The sequence below is a fragment of the Simochromis diagramma genome, unplaced genomic scaffold, assembly GCF_900408965.1.
Source record: "Simochromis diagramma unplaced genomic scaffold, fSimDia1.1 OVJJ01000486.1, whole genome shotgun sequence".
Taxonomy (NCBI): domain Eukaryota; kingdom Metazoa; phylum Chordata; class Actinopteri; order Cichliformes; family Cichlidae; genus Simochromis; species Simochromis diagramma.
In genome coordinates, this window is record NW_024387047.1 from 2,906,252 (window position 1) to 2,924,740 (window position 18,489).

General features: G+C 41.1%; 1 protein-coding gene and 1 long non-coding RNA gene across 4 annotated transcripts in view; both read left to right on the plus strand.

Moving 5' to 3' along the window:
* Positions 1–331: 331 nt before the first annotated feature.
* LOC120741726 (inositol polyphosphate-5-phosphatase A-like) overlaps positions 332–18,489 on the plus strand; it is a 155,224-nt gene continuing 137,066 nt past the window's right edge. For 2 of the 3 annotated variants that reach the window (XM_040044754.1, XM_040044751.1), the window contains exon 1: positions 333–893. In XM_040044754.1, coding sequence (XP_039900688.1) covers positions 816–893 — 78 coding nt within the window. In that variant the 5' untranslated portion in view covers positions 333–815. Of the gene's footprint in view, positions 894–18,489 lie in introns of all 3 variants that reach the window. The other variant, XM_040044753.1, reaches the window with a different exon arrangement.
* On the plus strand, positions 901–17,807 carry LOC120741728. The gene is made up of 2 exons (XR_005697672.1): positions 901–7,806; positions 7,864–17,807. It is a non-coding gene; the product is annotated as an uncharacterized LOC120741728 (long non-coding RNA).

The following is an 18,489-nucleotide window of genomic DNA, read 5'->3' on the forward strand; positions in this document are numbered from 1 at the left end:
CTGCAACAAGTTGCAGAGAAAGAGTGATGTAACATCTGACTGCAATCATCCTGAACTACGCATAAATTTCCTTTTGACAGAGATGTAAGGAACAACAATGGTTAAACAAAAGAAACAAAACAAAAAGGGAGTTTTTCTAAATTGCAGTAAATTATACAAAAAGCATATCAGGACAAAGTCAGAAAGACAAACAGTCGCTCAGAGATAGACCATTTTAGTCCGATAATGGGTGCAGTGACGTTAGAAGGCAGAGCGGTAGTGTTTTCTGTGCGCTGGCCCTTTAAAACGCGCCGTGTTTTCATTGGTAAGGTGACGTCAGAGCACTGAAGGACTCCAGCCTATCCTCTCTAAACAGTGAAGGCAATGGTCCTGGCAAAGCGTCCTGCCTTAGGAGGGAGACTTTTACACTGCACAAAAGCCAGGGAAACACTCGTCGCTGGAATGAACCAGAGCCCTCCTGCACTCGCCGTGGATTAAAACCGAAACTTTTACGATGGCTCTGAACGTGAAAAAGTAGCGCGAGAAACAGCACGCTAAACCGCCACCGCCGCCACCACCACCAACGGACCTTCTACTGCAAAGCAACTCCTAGTAGATGTACGGCCACTGCTGAAAAATATGCTCCAGCCAAGCAACCTCAACCCGGGCTCCAGTCGCAAATTCGCAGTGTTTTAACCAGTTTCGTGAGACATTCACGGGCCTCTTCTTCACGTTGTTGTTGTTGTTGTTGTTTTTTAAAGGTTCTTACCTTTAAAGTCCGCTATACAAGTCCACAACCCACCTGAGAGAGAGAGAGAAATAAGAGAGAGAGAATTATGGCAGGGAAGCTGACAGCAGCGCAAGGCACAGGAATACTGCTGGTGACAGCCAACGTTGGATCCCTGTTCGAGGATGTGAGTTTCCCCATTGATAAACACAGTCTGTCAATGCTGTCTCTTCACGCCAATGCTTAGTTCTAGCTTCGATATTTCTCCCGCCACACGGTCAACTCCGTGTCTTTTATCATGCTAAATAATATCAAAGCTGGTCACGACTCGTGTATGTGTCAAGTCGCGTGCGGTAGCTTAAACAGCTACTGTACCGTTATACCGGGGGCCCTCTGACAACCTTAAAAACACACCGTACACCCGTCTGTCTTTACGGGTTACGTGTTCAACATATGCAGTGACCCACTTTTTCTCTCATGTTTCTTGCCTGCTGTGTATGCACGGCGGCGGGAAGATAACCCGTAGCTTGTTATTACTGTAGTATTGCCACTGACTGTAACTTGAGCTAATCAGGGATGCAGTAGCTGTTTACTATTTGAAGACTCACCCTCTAGGCTGATGTGAAGCAGTCTGTGTGCATCACAGTCAGTAAAAACCAAACATGCATCCTGTCTGTATCAGAACTGTATTTTTTATTATTATTTTTTAGTTGATGTGATACAGAGTGTATAAAATAGTCGTTATTCAGCTTTAAAAAAAACAAGTGCAGCAGCAACTGATGTTTTGCTCCTTTTCTCCATTCATGTCAAATGTGTCCTGCAGCCAGTGTTATGAATAACAGAGATGTTAGGAGAGCAGGCAGCATTCAGATATCCACTCTTGACAGTGCCACATGCATATGTCAAGACAGCAGAGACGTCTTATGTCTGAAATAGGTGTGTCAGGCCTTATTAGGTGTGCCAGTTGAAGTTGTTGAATGACATCTGTTTTGTCATTATTATGTAATTATCTTTCACTTGGTCTACGAAAGTAGTCTGGTACCTGCTGGCACCAAGTTGAGGGGCAAACACTTTTCTGTCACTTTCAGTGTTGTGTCAGCATTGAGTACCCCCTCTTCTTCTTCTCTCACTCTTGTGAAGTGCCGATTCACAACATAAGGAAAGAGTTATCTCTCTGACTGGAGTAAGCCTATAAATAGCCTGCCACCACTCACAAGCACCAAGCTTTGGGTGTCCTGTGCTATTTTTCTGGCTTTTTTTCCTTACTAAACTCTGAATTGAAATATAATATCCATGTTTCCTGCTTTGAGTGGGTGTGCAGGTCATGCATAAGGCAATCTATAGTCTCTGATGTGTTTGCATCCTTATGATGAATATGTGGGCTGAATGAAGTCTTTGTTAACTGCTTTTAATACCGTTTCCACTTTTAGTCTGTTTTAAATCGCGTGCTAGGAAATGCAGCCTGACACTAATTCGCCAAGATGCAATATAAACTGTGTCAGGCCTTCAGAATATGCATGTATAGTACGATATCATCTAACTGAGTCTTGTCTTGAAATGGCAGATATTCATTTTCGACCTTGCACTGCTACTGTAATGTTGCAAACATTACAAATATAAACCCATCACTAACAGATGTAACATGCAGTTGTGGTGTGATTTTAGCACGGGGAGCTAATCTGCAAGTATTGGTTGATATGCTGATTGTTTTTCTTTTCTTTTGGTAGACTAAAAAATAAGAACTAGATAACCGTGGATAGTTGACAAGATTTGCTCAGTAAGGTGAGCTGATGGCAGCTGTTAGATCACGTCCTATTATGCCTGTGGGGAACCATATGGAAGGAAGCCTATGTCGCATTATTTTATTAGTCTTTCTGTCTAGTGCACAGTGGAGATGATCAAGGCAAAAACCCATATATGTGTAGTTACTATTATCATTATTATCGTTATTATTACTGTTATATTGTTATTATTGGCGTTAAGACAAATGTGCACCCTAGAAACCTCAATGTTTTATGTTCTTGTACATAAAGACAAACACACCTAAAAATTTATATTCTGTCATCGATTCAGATCAGTTTGTTCCTATGGCCCAATCACATGTGATGGTTCAAAAGGGCTTGACGGGTGCATATATATAGACATACACATATTTTTAAAAAAAGGAGGGAAATCATGTCCTGAACTAGAAAAATGGTTTCTGACACTTACAGGCAGTTCGCGCGAGAAAAAAGTGGGGCTAAATAACAGAAACACAAAAAAACAGTATAAAGCAGTACCTGCTATAAGCCTCATTTTTATTGTAAACGAACCGGTGTTGCTGTAATGCTGCTAACATTATGTTATATGGTCATCAGTCATTTTCAGACATCAACTTTTGGCCAGTGCAGTCTTTCTCACATGCATCACAGAAGGAAACGGTCCACTTCAGCCATGCTCGCAGTACTGGAAATGCTCTGTGTGGTTTAGGCCCGAGTAGGGGTGCAGGATGCAGTGCTATAGCCCGCTCGCTAGCGGTGAATGCTGTACTATTTGCTGTACCTGTATTATTCGCATATTGGTACAATGTGACTTCACACTTTTTACTTGGGGGGCCGGCAGGCTGAATATCTACTATGATCCACTCCGACTGCAGGTAATATTTCAGTCCTTGCGTGCACCTCTGTGCTGTCTGCAGTGCATGTGTGAAAACGGCTCGAAACACCTGCCTACAGCCGCAGTCCCATTGCCAAGACTTCAAATGAATTTGAATCATTTTGATCTTGACATTTTACATCGAACAGGAACTTAAAAGTGTTTGGCTTTTTTTCAAAGCATCTAACAGTATTCATTTGGGTCTCGCGCTCGCAGTTTAAACCCATTCTCGTGGTCCATGCGATTAAAACCAGTGTTTTCTTGGTCAGCCTCGGTGTGTTATTAAGCTGATGCGATAACTGTAGTTATCAGTTATTGTTTGATAAGCATTACAGAATCGTCCTCGAGCTCAAGCCATTCGCTGTCGGCCTTGTGAACCATGCTCAGTGAATCCAATTATGGGAGCAAACACTGGTTTGTCCTGTGTTTAAAACGACCATCAAGGTTTACCCTTCATCTGTCTTTTGTTTTCTCACACGCTCGCTTTTGTGGCTCTAAGGAAGCATCCCTCCCCCCGTGGTCTGTTTGCCCTTTGACTTTTGTTGTGAATTGACCCCAGCACCACATACAACAGGACTCTGAAGTCTTTCTTCTTATTATTTATGTCCATTCAGTCCCGTGCTGATCCCTGTCCCGTGTCTGTTTCAGTCAGGTATTTTTTTCATTAGCATCGTAAAGCAGTAAAGTAAAGAGCCGTATTAAGGTTTCTGTCACTGCAGCTCAAATGCTGGCTTCCTGTGTAACAAATTTTCTTAATTTATCTCAACCATATATTGATACATGTTGAACTTGAGCATATTAAACTACTACCAGAAAAGGAAGCTATCATTACCGTATACGGGACCTGTTCTCTCCGGGCTAGGTTTTTATAAACTCTTCCCTTCCTGAAGCCACAGTGTGAAAACACAGTAGGTGTCCCATGGGTCCTGCTGGATTCCTGAGCCACCCTGTTTTGCATAATTAAGCACAGATGGAGATTAATGATCCCACTGAAGTGTAAGCTTGGTCAAGACAGGATAAAGGGGGAAAATAAATGAACTAATTGGTAATTAGTTTTCTAATTCAGGTGGAACAAGTCAAACTGTAGAAGATGCTGTAGCTGCACTAGTTTGGACCAATTCACACTTTATGCTTTTCTCTTTGCACCTTAGAAATAGGTGCCATTGTGTCTGAAAGGGTTGATGATTGGTTAGAATTATTTAAGTGCCAGAGCTGAGCTCAATTATCATTTGGTAATCATGTTCAGAAAACCCTGGAGTGTTTAGTCTCTGTCTGTTAAAGGGGGACACTGTGCTGGCCAGACTTTGTTGTCATCAAATTATCCCGCTGTGACCTCTCACAGCCCTGGTTTTTAATTTTTTCGGAGGGCAGACTTTTACTCCCTGTTGGGTAAAAGAAAGAATAACAGCAGCAAACTATTTCCAGAACATAACTCAGGGTTTTTTTTTCTGGCTCAGAATCTACTTTTGGAGGATAACTGCACGTGTAGACATGATCGATCCCAATTGTTGCCATTTTAACCCCTTATGACATTAAAACAAATTATGTGTAGGGGAAGTCTAAGGAATAAAATACATGCACTTATTTTGCAGGGAAAAATTTGGGATTAAATGGGTTAAGCACTGAATTTTTTTCCCTTTATTTTTGGCCATTTGATAAACCAAAATAAATGCTACGCTTGGGTAAGTAAGCCAGTATAAAACATGGTTTGAGCTTCTATTTCAGTAGTTCTGCCCAAATATGCATTAGACATGAAGAGTGCTACATAATATCACAAAAATGCAGTTGTTGAGCAATTTTCACAACCACAATATAGGCACAAACAGCTTTAACTTTGAAGATAATCTATATGAATTTACGGTTTCCGTCACACTTTTAAAATTGTAATCTACTTCTGGGCTAACATTATAAATTACAGGCAGCTGTGGAGGTCTCTAGGAGGCTATTGGAGCAGCAACTTCTTTGCACCCAACAGCCAGAAACCTCCAGGAACCACTGGCAACCATTTGGGGAGGTCGGGGTGGTCGTATCATTTCCCATTTGGCGGACAACTCAAGATGTTTCAAGATGGAGGATTGTCCGCAGTACAAAACTGCACACTCAATGGCATCACTAGTCGTTAGCCAATGAGCATGCAGTTTCAGGGTCAAGCCTGCCTCTCAATAAAGAATAGTTAAGTTTGTCTTTCCTAAAAAGAAATAACAGCAGCAGTCCACTTTTATCAGTGTTTTAGTGAAAAAAATCCAACATTATGTCCTAATATAATATTTGGACATTAGCTGAACAGGGCCGTCTTTCTGTAATCTTTGTTGCTGTGGATGTTTCAATTTGACCTACAGCTCAACAGGGAGCCCGATCGCCTCCTGTGTAGACACTGACTGGGGCTCCGAGGCTGCTGCTCAGCTAACGCGCTCCTCCTGCCACGCCTTCTGTGTTGACATGGTGTGTAATCGTGCTGCTTAAAAAAGTGAGAGAATGAAAAGGTTTCCGTTACGGTTCGGAGGAAACAATGTAGGTGTGACTTGAGTGTCCTTATCCAGTATTTAATCTATGGTTTAAACTGAAAGTAATAGTAACTGAGAGATCATATCATGACTTCTGAAGATTTTTCCTTGGAGAGCTCCCTGTGATTACGCTAAATGATTAAAATCTGACAAACAGATGCCCATTTTTCAGCTACCTTACATGTAGGGCAGAGTTGTTACTGTACTTTACTACTACTACCATTGGCTCTACTAACTACTATTGGCTCATCTTACTGTAGTTTTCATTCAGTTGAAATCCGCTCTGTTTTTGATGACATATACATCTTTTGTTTACTCAGCCAATATAACCATATGGTGAAGCAATAAATTACTATGAATGTCCCCTTTTGTGGATTCTGTCTTCCAACTTCTTTTTCATCTCGTCTCTTGTTTCTCTCTGTATCTGTCCTGTCCACTGACAGACAGCTCATTAGCTCAGGCTTTCACAGCTTGGATCCCACTGAGCTGGCATATTTACACCACTAAAAATGGAACAGAGCAGGAAAAAAAAGCACCTGCCTCAAACCAAGAGGCTAGCTGCCAGTATTTTCAGTAACTATTACATTAAATGTCTGGTGTGGTGAGGAAGTATTTTTTGCTGTTACCCCACACAACCTCTGCGTCTCATTAGAGGTGAGAAGCAAAGTGGTTAAAAATGCATTTTTCCTTCTGAACAAGCGATGATTTTGCTGCAGCCCGCATAGACCCTGGAAGCTAAATATAGCTGCCAGTCACATGGCAGATGCTAGTGAATTCCCAAACTGAATAATGTAGTTGTGCGTTCATGGTGTGTATTTATAGTGTTGGCAATAGTAGTGCGAATGTGTGATCCCAGACGTGATGCAGTGTTGATAAGAGATGGAAGAGGAGGAAACTAACGATGTAGGATGGGGGGTTTTCTTCTTAATATCGGATCCTTTTTGGTGTAACCCGTGTTTTACCGAGGAGCTCAACGGCCCAGGACTGTGACTAAATACTTAAGCTGACTGCTTTATTTTTTTGCGTTTCTTCCGCTGCCAAAGTCTGTCCCAGTGTGTTGCTGCAGGAGTGGAAAAGTTTATGAAAGAAAGATCAGATGATGCTATTTTGGTGTTCTCCCTGCGCTGCCCTGCTCCATCCTGTCATAACGTGGAATTAGAATTTCAAAAAGGAAAAGATGTTGGAAGGAAGGCTGAAAGATGGCACCAAAAGGGAACAGCAGCCCAGACTTTCAAGTACCACATTTCTCTTATAGCACCAGTCATTGGTAAATGTGCATCTTAATATTAGTTATAGAGCATCCGTTGTTGTTGTTGTTGTTAAAACTTTACGATGAGAGTGCAATTTCTTCTTTTCAGTGCTACTATAAGAAACATCCTTTTTTGGGGGGTGCAAAAGCAGATGCTTTTGTTGCAAATTACTCTTTGGTGGTACTGACAATGTATAAGGGTTTCGTGAGCCTGGTATCAGCAGAAAACCTCAATGCAATAAATGAGTGTTTTGCATGTTGTGAAATTTTACGCAATATTTGCATTAAAGCCTCATTTCAGAAGTGGAAAAAGTTGCTGCACCACAGACTGAAAAGGTATATTAGACATGCACGTTTGCCTCCTGCAAACTCTCCAGCCTGACCTGTTGAGGTCTGATCACTCGGACCACATTAAGAGGTGGTCTGAGCAACATATGGCCACATTCTTTCAGCACTGTGTGCTCGCTCACTCAGCTGACGTCTCACCTGCTAGTGAAAATCAGTGTATTTGTTTTTTACGCTAAGGCAAGAAAAACTAAGGCTCTTTAAGTGGATTGGGCTGCTTTTGTGGTTTAATAGGCCTGGATTGGACTCCGGACAGGTTGCTACTGAGTTAAGAAGGTACGGATGGAATTTCAGGAATCTGGCATTTGTTGTTTTTTTTTGCTAGAAAGAGTAATGTATTCCACAAGTTTGGAACAGGGAAGTAAGATGTGGACACCCATTCTGATGCCAGCGAACCTGTCGCTGTCCGCACGTTATCAGATCAGCTGAGGCGCGTGTGAATTTCTGGTATGAGCGCTAATAAACGATATGCTCATTTTGGTTTCCTTTGCACAGCCAGTCAATGCCAAGATGGAATGTTTGCCAGTCTCACCGCCTTGTTTCAACCTATCACTGTTACAGTGGGAATAATAAGGGAGTTGTGATCTGATTTTTTTTTTGTGTGTGTTATTCTTTGATGCACACAGTTCTAACGGTTTCTTTTATTTTTGGTGCTTTGTTTGAATTTATTTTAGGAAACCACAAGATTGAATTAAAACCACTTTGGTGTGGTTTTTTGGGGGGGATAGGGGTGTTGTGGAATTTCCACTGATCCCCTGAAAAGTCTTAAATGTGGTGAAAGTAAAATATCTTATTAGTAGCATTGCAGTCTTCAGTTTTATTTCGGGTGCCTTCTCTGCTTTTAGAAAGAGGTTTAAGACAAAGATGACCATATTTGGGAGATTCACTGCTGATGATGTCATGCGGCTTAAACAGTAGAAAAAACTCCCAGAAACCAGCCTGAAGCCTGAGTTTTGGATCACAGGGAGTTCTTGGCCATATGCAGATATCATTATTTGAAGCTTTGCCTGTTTAATAAAAACCCTAAACACTATAACCACATATGACAGAAATTAATGCGTCTAAAGCAACAGTTTTGAACAATTAAATAAACCAGCTAGTCAGTAAATCTGCCCCAAACTCTGTATGAAAGTTCAGATGAAATTCTGACTGTGTCATATTGAATTTATGGGGCTTCTTAAGCTAAATAATAAGCTAGATAGCGCTTATTTTTAGTTTTCAGATAATAAAGTCTTCTTTTTGCTGTTTAATACCAGGTTTGGGTACCTGAGCAGGCAAGTCAGTTCAGGCCCAAATCAGTAAAAGTCTACATGTGATCGTGTTGCTCATGTGGGGAACATGCTGTTTCCACCTAGTTTGCCTGAACAACAGGCAAACTAGACAGTAGAGTTTATATTGGGGTTCTCTTGGGGGAAAGGATGCACTCACAGTCACAGCCATATATATGAATCCAGATACAGGCTCTCGGTAACACATACCAGGAGACAGGGATTTTACAGTGGCTTGAGATGGCCACTTTTTTTTCTCCTTGAGGTCATTGACCCTACTCAGGAGGATTTGATAATGGTTTTGTGAAAAGACCCGGACAAAGAATGGCCAGGTCCCACTGGGCCCAGATAAGGGATAAGGGTGGGAGTGTTGATGCGGTGCAAAGGAAGTTTGGGTTTACTCCAAGAAACATAATTATCCCAGCTGGGAAAGCAAGTGAGGGGACAGCTCCCCACCCAGCCCCTTGATGAGTCTAAAGACTCATTCATAAGATTCCCAGAAGATACAAGAGTGATGGCTCATGAAACTCCACTCAGGATTACAGTAGGTTATGTGCAATGGGAGGAAAAAAGATCAATAATGTCAGATCCCAAGAACAGGAGACTTTCGATTTAGTGCAAAATTTCTATCAAGTCGCTGTGCAAGTCTTATTTTTGCTGACCTGAGCCAACAGGTTTATATTAAGCATAAAGTAAAAGTAAACCAAATTTAGAGAGGTTCATATTAGCTAACTAGTTTATGATATTTACATGGTGACACAACCGGGTTCTTTTAGCAAGCTGGGTTAGAGGGTTGGTAAGCTGGGTCATGTCCCACATAAAGTGTCCAGATGTGCTTCTTCTGCACATATTGACATTTTTCTGCAAAAGTAGTTTGATAAATAGTTTGGTTTTTAGCTGAGTTGGCGTGTTAAACTGTGGGTTAGATGACAGAACTACTACTAACTATTACTACAACTACTGCTCGCTTAATAGACAAAACAGAATGATCAGTGATGGAAAAAATTTGTTGTAGCATTAGTTCATTTTCCAAAGCAGCTCCGTGTCCAGACTTGTCTGCCTGTCGAGATATTGTATCAGAGGATATACGTTGCATATTTAGATAGTAACTCTGAGGTTTCTTTCTTTCTTCCTGTAAGTGAAGGTCGTTGCCCAATAATAGAGATACTAAAAGCTGGCACTGATTGCAGGTTTTGTATAATGTTGCATGGTAAAGTGGTAAAGTTAGTTGCTAATCTGCGGTATGATATTCTGTTCAGCGTCAGCCTTAATAGTGCGTTTATCCAATTGAAATAACATCTCACTTTCCTTTATTGACAACTTGTGATGCAGATACAGCAGCTTTGGCTTTATTTGTTCAGACTTTGAGATAGCTGTCTCTGAGAAGCAACACAAAGAAGATGAATTGTCCTTGTGCAGATTGAAGTTTGAATGCTAAATCACAGGGGCTGACAACTGTGAACTAACTGACACCTTTAATAAGAGCTTGACTACAAAAAATGGATAAAAAAGTAGTCTGTTTTGATGTTTTCTGTGGAGTTAATGAAAACGTGTTTGCATCATTTTGACAAGGCCAGTGCTGGCGTGCAAGAAGGCCAACAAATGAGAGTAGGAAATGCAGTCCAAGTAAGGTGTTGTGCGAAAGTCATCTGCCACCTCGTATTTCTGTACGCTGTGTTAGACAAGTGGGAAATAGGTGCAGCAGATTATTGAAACTTGTGCAGATTATTAAGATTATTAGTTATTTTTCCCATTCTTTGTCAAGATGATCCCAGATTGCTTCAATAATGTTGAGGTCCAGGCTCTGGGGAGGCCAGTCGATGGCTGATAGTGTTCCATTGTATGTTTTTGTATCCTTTTACTACATTGGCAATGTGTTTGGAGTTATTGTCTGAAAAAATCAAGCTGCTGCCAGTTAGGTGCTTTTCACATTGAATTGCACGGGGGATCAAACTGTGAAGGTACTGCATGCAAACTTCTTTCTATTTTTTAAGGACATAACATACTGCTCATCTGCTGTAGATAGTTTCTAGATCCCACATTCCTTTTGTTGTCCTCCACTTGTCCAGTTTCCTCAAGTATTTCAAGGACACACTGTACATCATGCTGAGATGTGCCAAGTTTTTGGCTAAAAACTCTCTGGGAATCAATTGTTGGTAGAAAAATACTATTTTATGCCTGTCAAACTGTGTTATTTTTTGGCATTTTTCATAATTTCAGATAAAGAAATGGAAGCAAATAGTAATAGTGACACTTTCTAGTAACAAAGTGCCTAAAGTTGTCTTTTATGCATATGGACACACTGGTTCTTCCCTTAAATTAGGTGTCTTTTTTATATTTGAATTATTCATAGGCCAGTGTTAAGTGGCATAAAAAACAAAGACACTAAGAAAACATTCTTCTGATAAAAGCAACCAATATTCAAAGTAAAACTGAAAGACTCTCAGAAAGCCTGGAGGTCTGGCAGTGAGGAGGGACACAAGACTTTTGCACAGTACTGTATATAATACATAAAGTACCAATATGATGATTTCTTAGAAAGCTCATAGATGTTGAGCATCTCCTTGTTTTGCATGTGATATTAGACATCAAACTTTTAACATCAGCACACGTGGGTTTCAGTGGAACCTCTTTCTCACCTGCTGTCTGTAAGTTGATAAAGGTGTTGCACACAGGGGATTCTGTCCATGCACCACGTGAACGGTTTCTTTTTTCTGTTGATGTGGTCGGAAAGTTCACAGCTCCTTGCTGACTCGCCGACCGTGCGCATTGTGTAGCAAACTGGGATCTTCTACACTCGATAAACATAAACCCAGAGCCAGGATTTTCTCAACATTTGTATTTGTGCACTAAAAATGTAGCAGAGTTTGCTGTAAGAGGTTTACGTTTCCAACAGCTTGCTGTGAACATGTTGGTGTTTATACCTGGAGTTGTGCGTGCAGTTTATGTTCAGTATTTTAGCTCGCGTCAGTGGTGTTTATCAAAGGAATTTGGCTGACTTTCATCTTGTAAACCCAAAGAGTGTGTTTTAAAGAGCTTGCTTAGCAACAGCAGGCCTTCTGTCCACTTATGCTTTTATCTATGATCCACATCCACTTCACTTACATGAAACTTTTACACTTACTGTTTGTTATAGTCAAACACTCACAGCAACACATGCTCACGTGTTTCTCTTCCCTGCTGCGTTTTCTCTAGGCTGTCGCGTCTGCTGAGGGAGACATACAAACTGAATGATTACAGAAGTGCTCATACCTCTTTTGTCACCACAGAAGCCAAGCGTCTTGAATAAAAGAGCTGTGGTAAAGGCTGAAAGGCAGGACCTGGAGTTTAGTCTGTCCTCCCCTGCCCTGCTCCACATCACCAGAAGCTGTAGGGTTAGGTTTAGAAATGGGATGCATGAAAATTGTGTGTTGGTCACAGAAAAGCTTTGCAGTGGATTCTTTTTTTTACATACCCTGTCTGATTATATTATAGGGTTAGTAGTACTTCATTTTGATTTTCATTTTTTAAACAAAAATTATGTTAATTGAACTCTGTTTTTGTCATTACAACTTCTAATGTCTTCAAAGACAATTATGTCCTTGCCTCATCTTGTAATTTAACTGCAGCAAGCTGCAAAATTAAGGCCTGTATCGTGTATTGTTTAAATGATTTCAAAGGTCAGTTGAATGTGTTGACTCTTTATAAGCCACAGCAGGATAGTCAGTCGGCCTGCAATAAAACGTCAAGCAGTGAATGACTGCTGCCTGTCGTGACGATGATGGTGATAACCAAACTGTGAAGCTGCGGCTGCTAAAACTGGTTTGAAGGAGGTTGCTGCTGCACACACTGATGAGTAAAAAGTAGGTTAAATGTTGTGATGTGAAAGATATTTGTAGTTCACTTTATTAGAAGTTACCTGACGTTTTTTTTAATTAGGATTTCTTTATCTACTCATTTTGTTTTGTTTTTTTGATGGCATCTTTGCCATCAAGATAGGTGAGATCAATACCCCATCTCGTATTTTTGATATAAATATAAAGTTAGGACTGGAAACTAGAGGAAACTGTCAATATGTATATATAAAGACAGCCCTCTTGCCTGGGTGAAGGATATTTAAACAAAAGGCCCCTTCAGAAAGCCACATGGGCATGATCATCAAAATCAGAGTTTATTTTATATTGAATAAATACCCGAATTCAGACTTCCCCATCTTGGACGACCACAGCTCCTGTGAGCTCAGAGTATTGTCACATGAACTATTTCTCAGCTCAAAGCCGATATCCTGAGCCAAAAGCATAACTGCAGCCATAAACTGCAGAAAAAGACAGTGGATTGGAGTATCTCCTACCGAAATGCCGGCACCTTTTGTCAGGCGGGGTGGTGTGGACACCCAGCTTTGTGAACACGATAACTCAAGAACAAGAGAATGTAGGACTTTTAATTTGATACCATAGATGCATCGGCTAAAAATCTCAGGCGAGCGTTGGTGGTTTGATCCCTGGCTGCTCAAGTCTGCAGTTTGCATGCATGAGTATCCTTAGGAACATGCAGAACCCCAAGTTGCTCACTGACAGTTTGACAGAAACGTAAAGTTTGGACTCGTGAGCTTTAATGCCTCGTCTCTCCTTGTGTCTACATGCTTTACATTGACTGCGCACAGTAAAAAAAAAAAAAGCCTCACCAGCTGGGTTGTGCTTCTTCTCACTCGCTCTATGCCCTACAGAGACCTCTCCACTCACCATTTCCCTTTATCCTTTTCCCCCCATATACAACCAAGTGCACATTCCCAGCAGGACAGCTGTTTATTTAACCCAAAGCCTTTGATGGGAGAGCTCATTGTCTCTGATCCATGTACAGTTCGTGGGTGAATATTTCCCTGTTAAGGCCATTGTTTTTTTTCTCCTATGGTACAAGTACAAACTTGTCTGGCCTGCTCAAGTCATTAAGCGGGGCCTGGTACTAACTATGCTTATGACCGTACTCTTCCTCCAGACTCTTAGTTCTTTAGGATTTCCTGCTCTGGAAACATACTGTAATGCAGAGCACCTGGATGCTGTTACTGTATGCTGTGCTTTCTATAAATATCAGCTATGATTGGGTCACACACATACATTTGAATGAAAATGCCTGTTCATGCATGAGTCAGAGTATTGCGTCGGTTAAAAGTGGATCTTCTGCCACTCACAACTGTGTCTGGTTTGCCTCAACAACTTGCTTGGCCATAATGGAACACTGCCTCCCAGTGAACATCAGTATCTGGCTGCTTGACATCCTCTGCTTCCCATTTAAGGCAAGACAAGAAGTACACTGATAGCACAATAATACACAGTGACGCTAATATGCACTCGTTACTTACTCTCATCTCTACTGACGTAGCTTCTTTTACATTTCATCTTTCAAACAGGTTTATCTTTGCATCATTTGACTCTGGACGTTTGAAGACACGGCACAATGAAATATATAGCTTTTGTGGTTTTTGCCTGGTCAGTTGTCGTGCTGCATCCAGAACCTTCATGTTATTTCCTTCCCTCACATGTAAATGGAGAGCCAGCTGCAGAGGAGGGTGGCATTGAGCGTTACTCCACGGAAAGCTGCTGTGGTGTCGGGAGCTTGGCGTCTGCTTTAATTACTGCATCATTAGTCCTCCCACTCTCAGCCTCACTTCTGCAGGAAAAAAGAAGACCCTCAATTACTGTAGACCTGCATGCATTATTTGTTGACATTAGTGAACGTCACAATATTACTGTATATATAAAACTCATACATTCTTTGTTCAGAAAATACTGATAGATAAACTAATAGATTATTAGATCATCTATTTGTTAATTATTATTTGGTTATTGTTGTTTTTTGTTTTTGTTTTTATCTCCAAACAGCATTACAGTCTGTTATAATCAGTTTTCTGTCTGTCTAATGGCTGTTAATGTAGAGGGATGTTTAAAACAAAGTCTTCTCTTCTTTTTAGATTTCTTTGCATTGCTTTGTATTGATCAGTAATCCTTTCGTACAGAAAGGTGCAAATAATTGAATCATGGGGTATTTACAGAGTAGTTAGCAACTTAAAGGTAAGAGACAGTCCCAGCTGCCGCAGGGTGAGAGGTGGGGTGCAACCAGGGCAGGTCCCCAGTTTGTGGCAGGGCTAATGCAGAGAGAGAGACAACCATCCACATTCACATTTACACCTATGACAAATTTAGAATAACCAGTTAAGAGAGCATGCAAACTCCACACAGAAAGGTCCTGGTGGATTCGAACTCAGGACATTCTTGCAATGGTGCTAAACACTGTCCCGCCATGCTGCCCATCCATAAAGATATAACACCAAAGTTAAGAAAAGTCTAAACTAATCTGTTATTTCACTACATGTTACTGTCAAATGTTACTGCCAGATGAACTACTTTAACTGATTTATGAGCCCAGCAGTGTTACCTATCTCAGGTCTAAGAAAGGTTATTCACACTGTGGAATTCAGACATTACATTAGTTATATTATTTATTCCCGTGCTTTTCTTTTTCATGAGGTTTTCACACAGTAATAGTCATCCTAAAGCAATAATGAAATAACATTAGATGTGACACAGGATGCAGCATTTATCACACTAATAGTGGTCACACAGCTGTAAGCAGGATCATCTGTAGCTCTGTGCTGATGTTTCTGAGCTGTGAAGGACTAAGCTGGAGTGTGACCACTCCCTGCAGATTTCCCCTTTGTTTCAAAAAATGGTCACGGGGGCTTTGCCAGTTTTCCATGTGTGCCTGTTTGTGTTGCTTTTGTGTGTGTGTGGTCCCCCCCGCACTGCCTTATCACTCCCGGCCTTTCCACAGGGTTATCACTTGGTCTTCCACTACCGACAGTAAAGTTTCCACTGCCGACAGCTTGAACAATACAGACCCTCCCTCATCTCCCCACCACATCTGCTCTCCTCTGGAAGATATATATAGACCTCGGCAACCACAAACATATCTTTGTCTGAGACATCCTATTATTATTTCTTGTCTTGAGTCTCGAATGTCACAAAGATTTCCTCCTGCAGCAACAAAGGGGGAGAAGTTAATAAAGAAGTAAAAACAATCAAGCAAGGATTAAAGTCTTATTGGACTCTAAATAAAGCTGCTTGTGCAGTTTTTATGGCAGTTCTCTCTGTGATGCATTTTAAATTGAGCTTTATTTCAGTAGCAGCACTTGGATCTACACCTCTGCTTTATCAGAGGGCCATCACCTGCTTCAGTGGGCTTCACTGATAGAAGAAAGATTTGCCACTGGAACATTAAAGAGGTGTTTGTAACAGGATGTGAGCAGCACTGAATTGACAGGTCACAGATTAAAAAAAAAAGACTAGACAGTCACACACATACTTGTGTGAAGGGTTCTCCTGGCTGTTTGCCTGCTGCCTGTCAACACTTGCTGGCTTGTAGACAGGCATCTCTCAGGCTCTACGGGCAGGCCAGGTCTTAGGTGCCAGTTCACGTAGCAGCTGAACAGATGGTACCGTCTCCACCTTGCCTGCTTCACGGATTTTTATTACCCAATTTGGCCAGCAAGAGGCTGGTTAGAAAGGGAGACAAATGCCTGCTAAAAAAGGAATACATTTATTCACCTGCTAATGCTGCTCATTTAGATTTTATGGGTATGTGCTTTAGCTATAGCACAGGTGGAAACCTTTTTAAATCTTGTAAATAAAACTTTGAATGTATGTTTCTTTCCAAAGTCTGCTCAGCGTGTCAGTTGGGATACTGAAAAACATTCCACTGATGGCAGAAAAAAAAGAAAAAACACTGCTCGTATCATATAAACTTGTCCAATGGATATAAAATTGTCTAACACAGAAGAGCGCACGGGTTTACAAGGGCTGGCATCAGTTTGGTGATTTTGTCTTGTAACACGTTGTTAAAACACTTTCCCTGGCTTGCTCTGCATGTGGCCTATCATTCTGATCTTTATATGTGCAGCAGCTCTAGAACAATAATATTTTACAGGCAGTGTGCTTTGACCTTTACACCTCTAGCTTAGTTCTGTGTCTAGTTAAAGTCGTTTCTCGCACTCGTCATTATCTGCGTAACTAGCTGATGTTATTGGCAGAGTGTAGCTGCAGTCACACAGTTGAATTTTGGCCTAATAAAGCACCTGTGTTGATACTGAAGCTCTATCTAGGCTATATGGTTTTAAGGACACAGTTTTGGGGCAACAGTGCTCACAGAGAAATGAGCAGAGGGGTTTTTAAGCTCCTCCGCCCTGCTGTCATGAATAGCAGCATCTCTAGTCACCAGCAGACCTTTGTTTACTCACTGACTCTTTTATTACCCTAAAACAGGCATCGGGCTACTTTAAGACCATAGTTTTGTACTGGTCTGTTAGTGCCACTGTCACTCTGAGAGGCAAGATTTACTTAACAACCTTCAAGGAGTGCAAACAAAAGTTGTTTGATTTTTTTTTTTGGACATTCTGTTATATTAATAATAAGTTGATTAGTCATACAGGTAAGTTGATAATGATGAGAGGAGCAGTATAAGAGACGTGAAAGAAACTTGTTTTTTGCATTTCATGCCCGCGCAAATGTATCCGCAGACACTAACAATGAGAGGTGACAGCCAAAGACAGTGTCTTATCTGATTGGCTGCTGACAGAGGTAAAGTAGTGCCTTGAAGGGACACTTAAGAAGATAGCTTCCCGGGAATGGTGATCTGCTTCGCACCCTTACTGTCCAGCCTATTTCCTAGTTCCAGTTTTGCAGCTAGGAAAGTGAGCACCAGCAGCTCTATATCAAATGACTGTGCAACTGCACCGCCTTCTGCCGTGGCAGATTAACACCGACGCTTTATCCTAGTCGATGACTGTTCCAGTGTAACTGGAAAAGTGTAACCAGTGTAACTGGAACAGTGGTTAACTGCGTCTGTTTGAATGTGAATGTATAAAAAGTAGACATTAGACATATTCTGAGAAATTCAATGAAGTGACCTCCTGGTAGAGGTTATAGGGCTGCCTCTCTTTTGGAGAAGATAATTGTCCTCTACAGCAGCGGTCCCCAGCCTTTTTTGCGCCACGGACCGGTTTATGCCCGACAATATTTTCACGGACCGGCCTTTAAGGTGTCGCAGATAAATACAACAAAATAAAACTAGTACCGGTACCGAAAAAAAGAAAATTTATTCATAACACACGTGAAAAGACCAAGGAAAACCGAGTAAACGATAAAAACGATAACAAAATAACGCTGAAAACCGATAAAAACCCTGAAAACCATACATTTCACACCTGAACCTCAACTCTCGCGGCCCGGTACCAAACGACTCACGGACCGGTACCGGTCCGAGGCCCGGGGGTTGGGGACCGCTGCTCTACAGTATAAACAATGGCCTCTAATTCTTAATTGGGTTTATTAGGAACTGTGTATTGTATTATTCTGGATTAGTCTTACTAATATAGAACAATGCACATATTTATAGTTAATCTAGGCACTGGAGTGGATCTGTATTAGTCCTGGGATCATATTTGATATTTTGGGGCAAGTGTTGTTGGCATGAATTTTTAAGGCGTTAAATACTCACATATAAATATACTTGATAATATTCTTATGATGTACTGTATTCTAATATTTAATAAGTTCTAACACTTAATTCAATCTTCTTCACCTTGTTTGAACTGAAGCCATTAGTAGAAATTAAACCAGATTAATTAAGTGTCACACTAGAGGAGCGGGGCCATAGCTATTCTTACTGTTCTCTAGCACCTAATGTTATTGTGATTAGTGTGCGCTTAGTCATTCATTGATTGTGTTAAGAGCTTCATTTTTGCTCACTGCA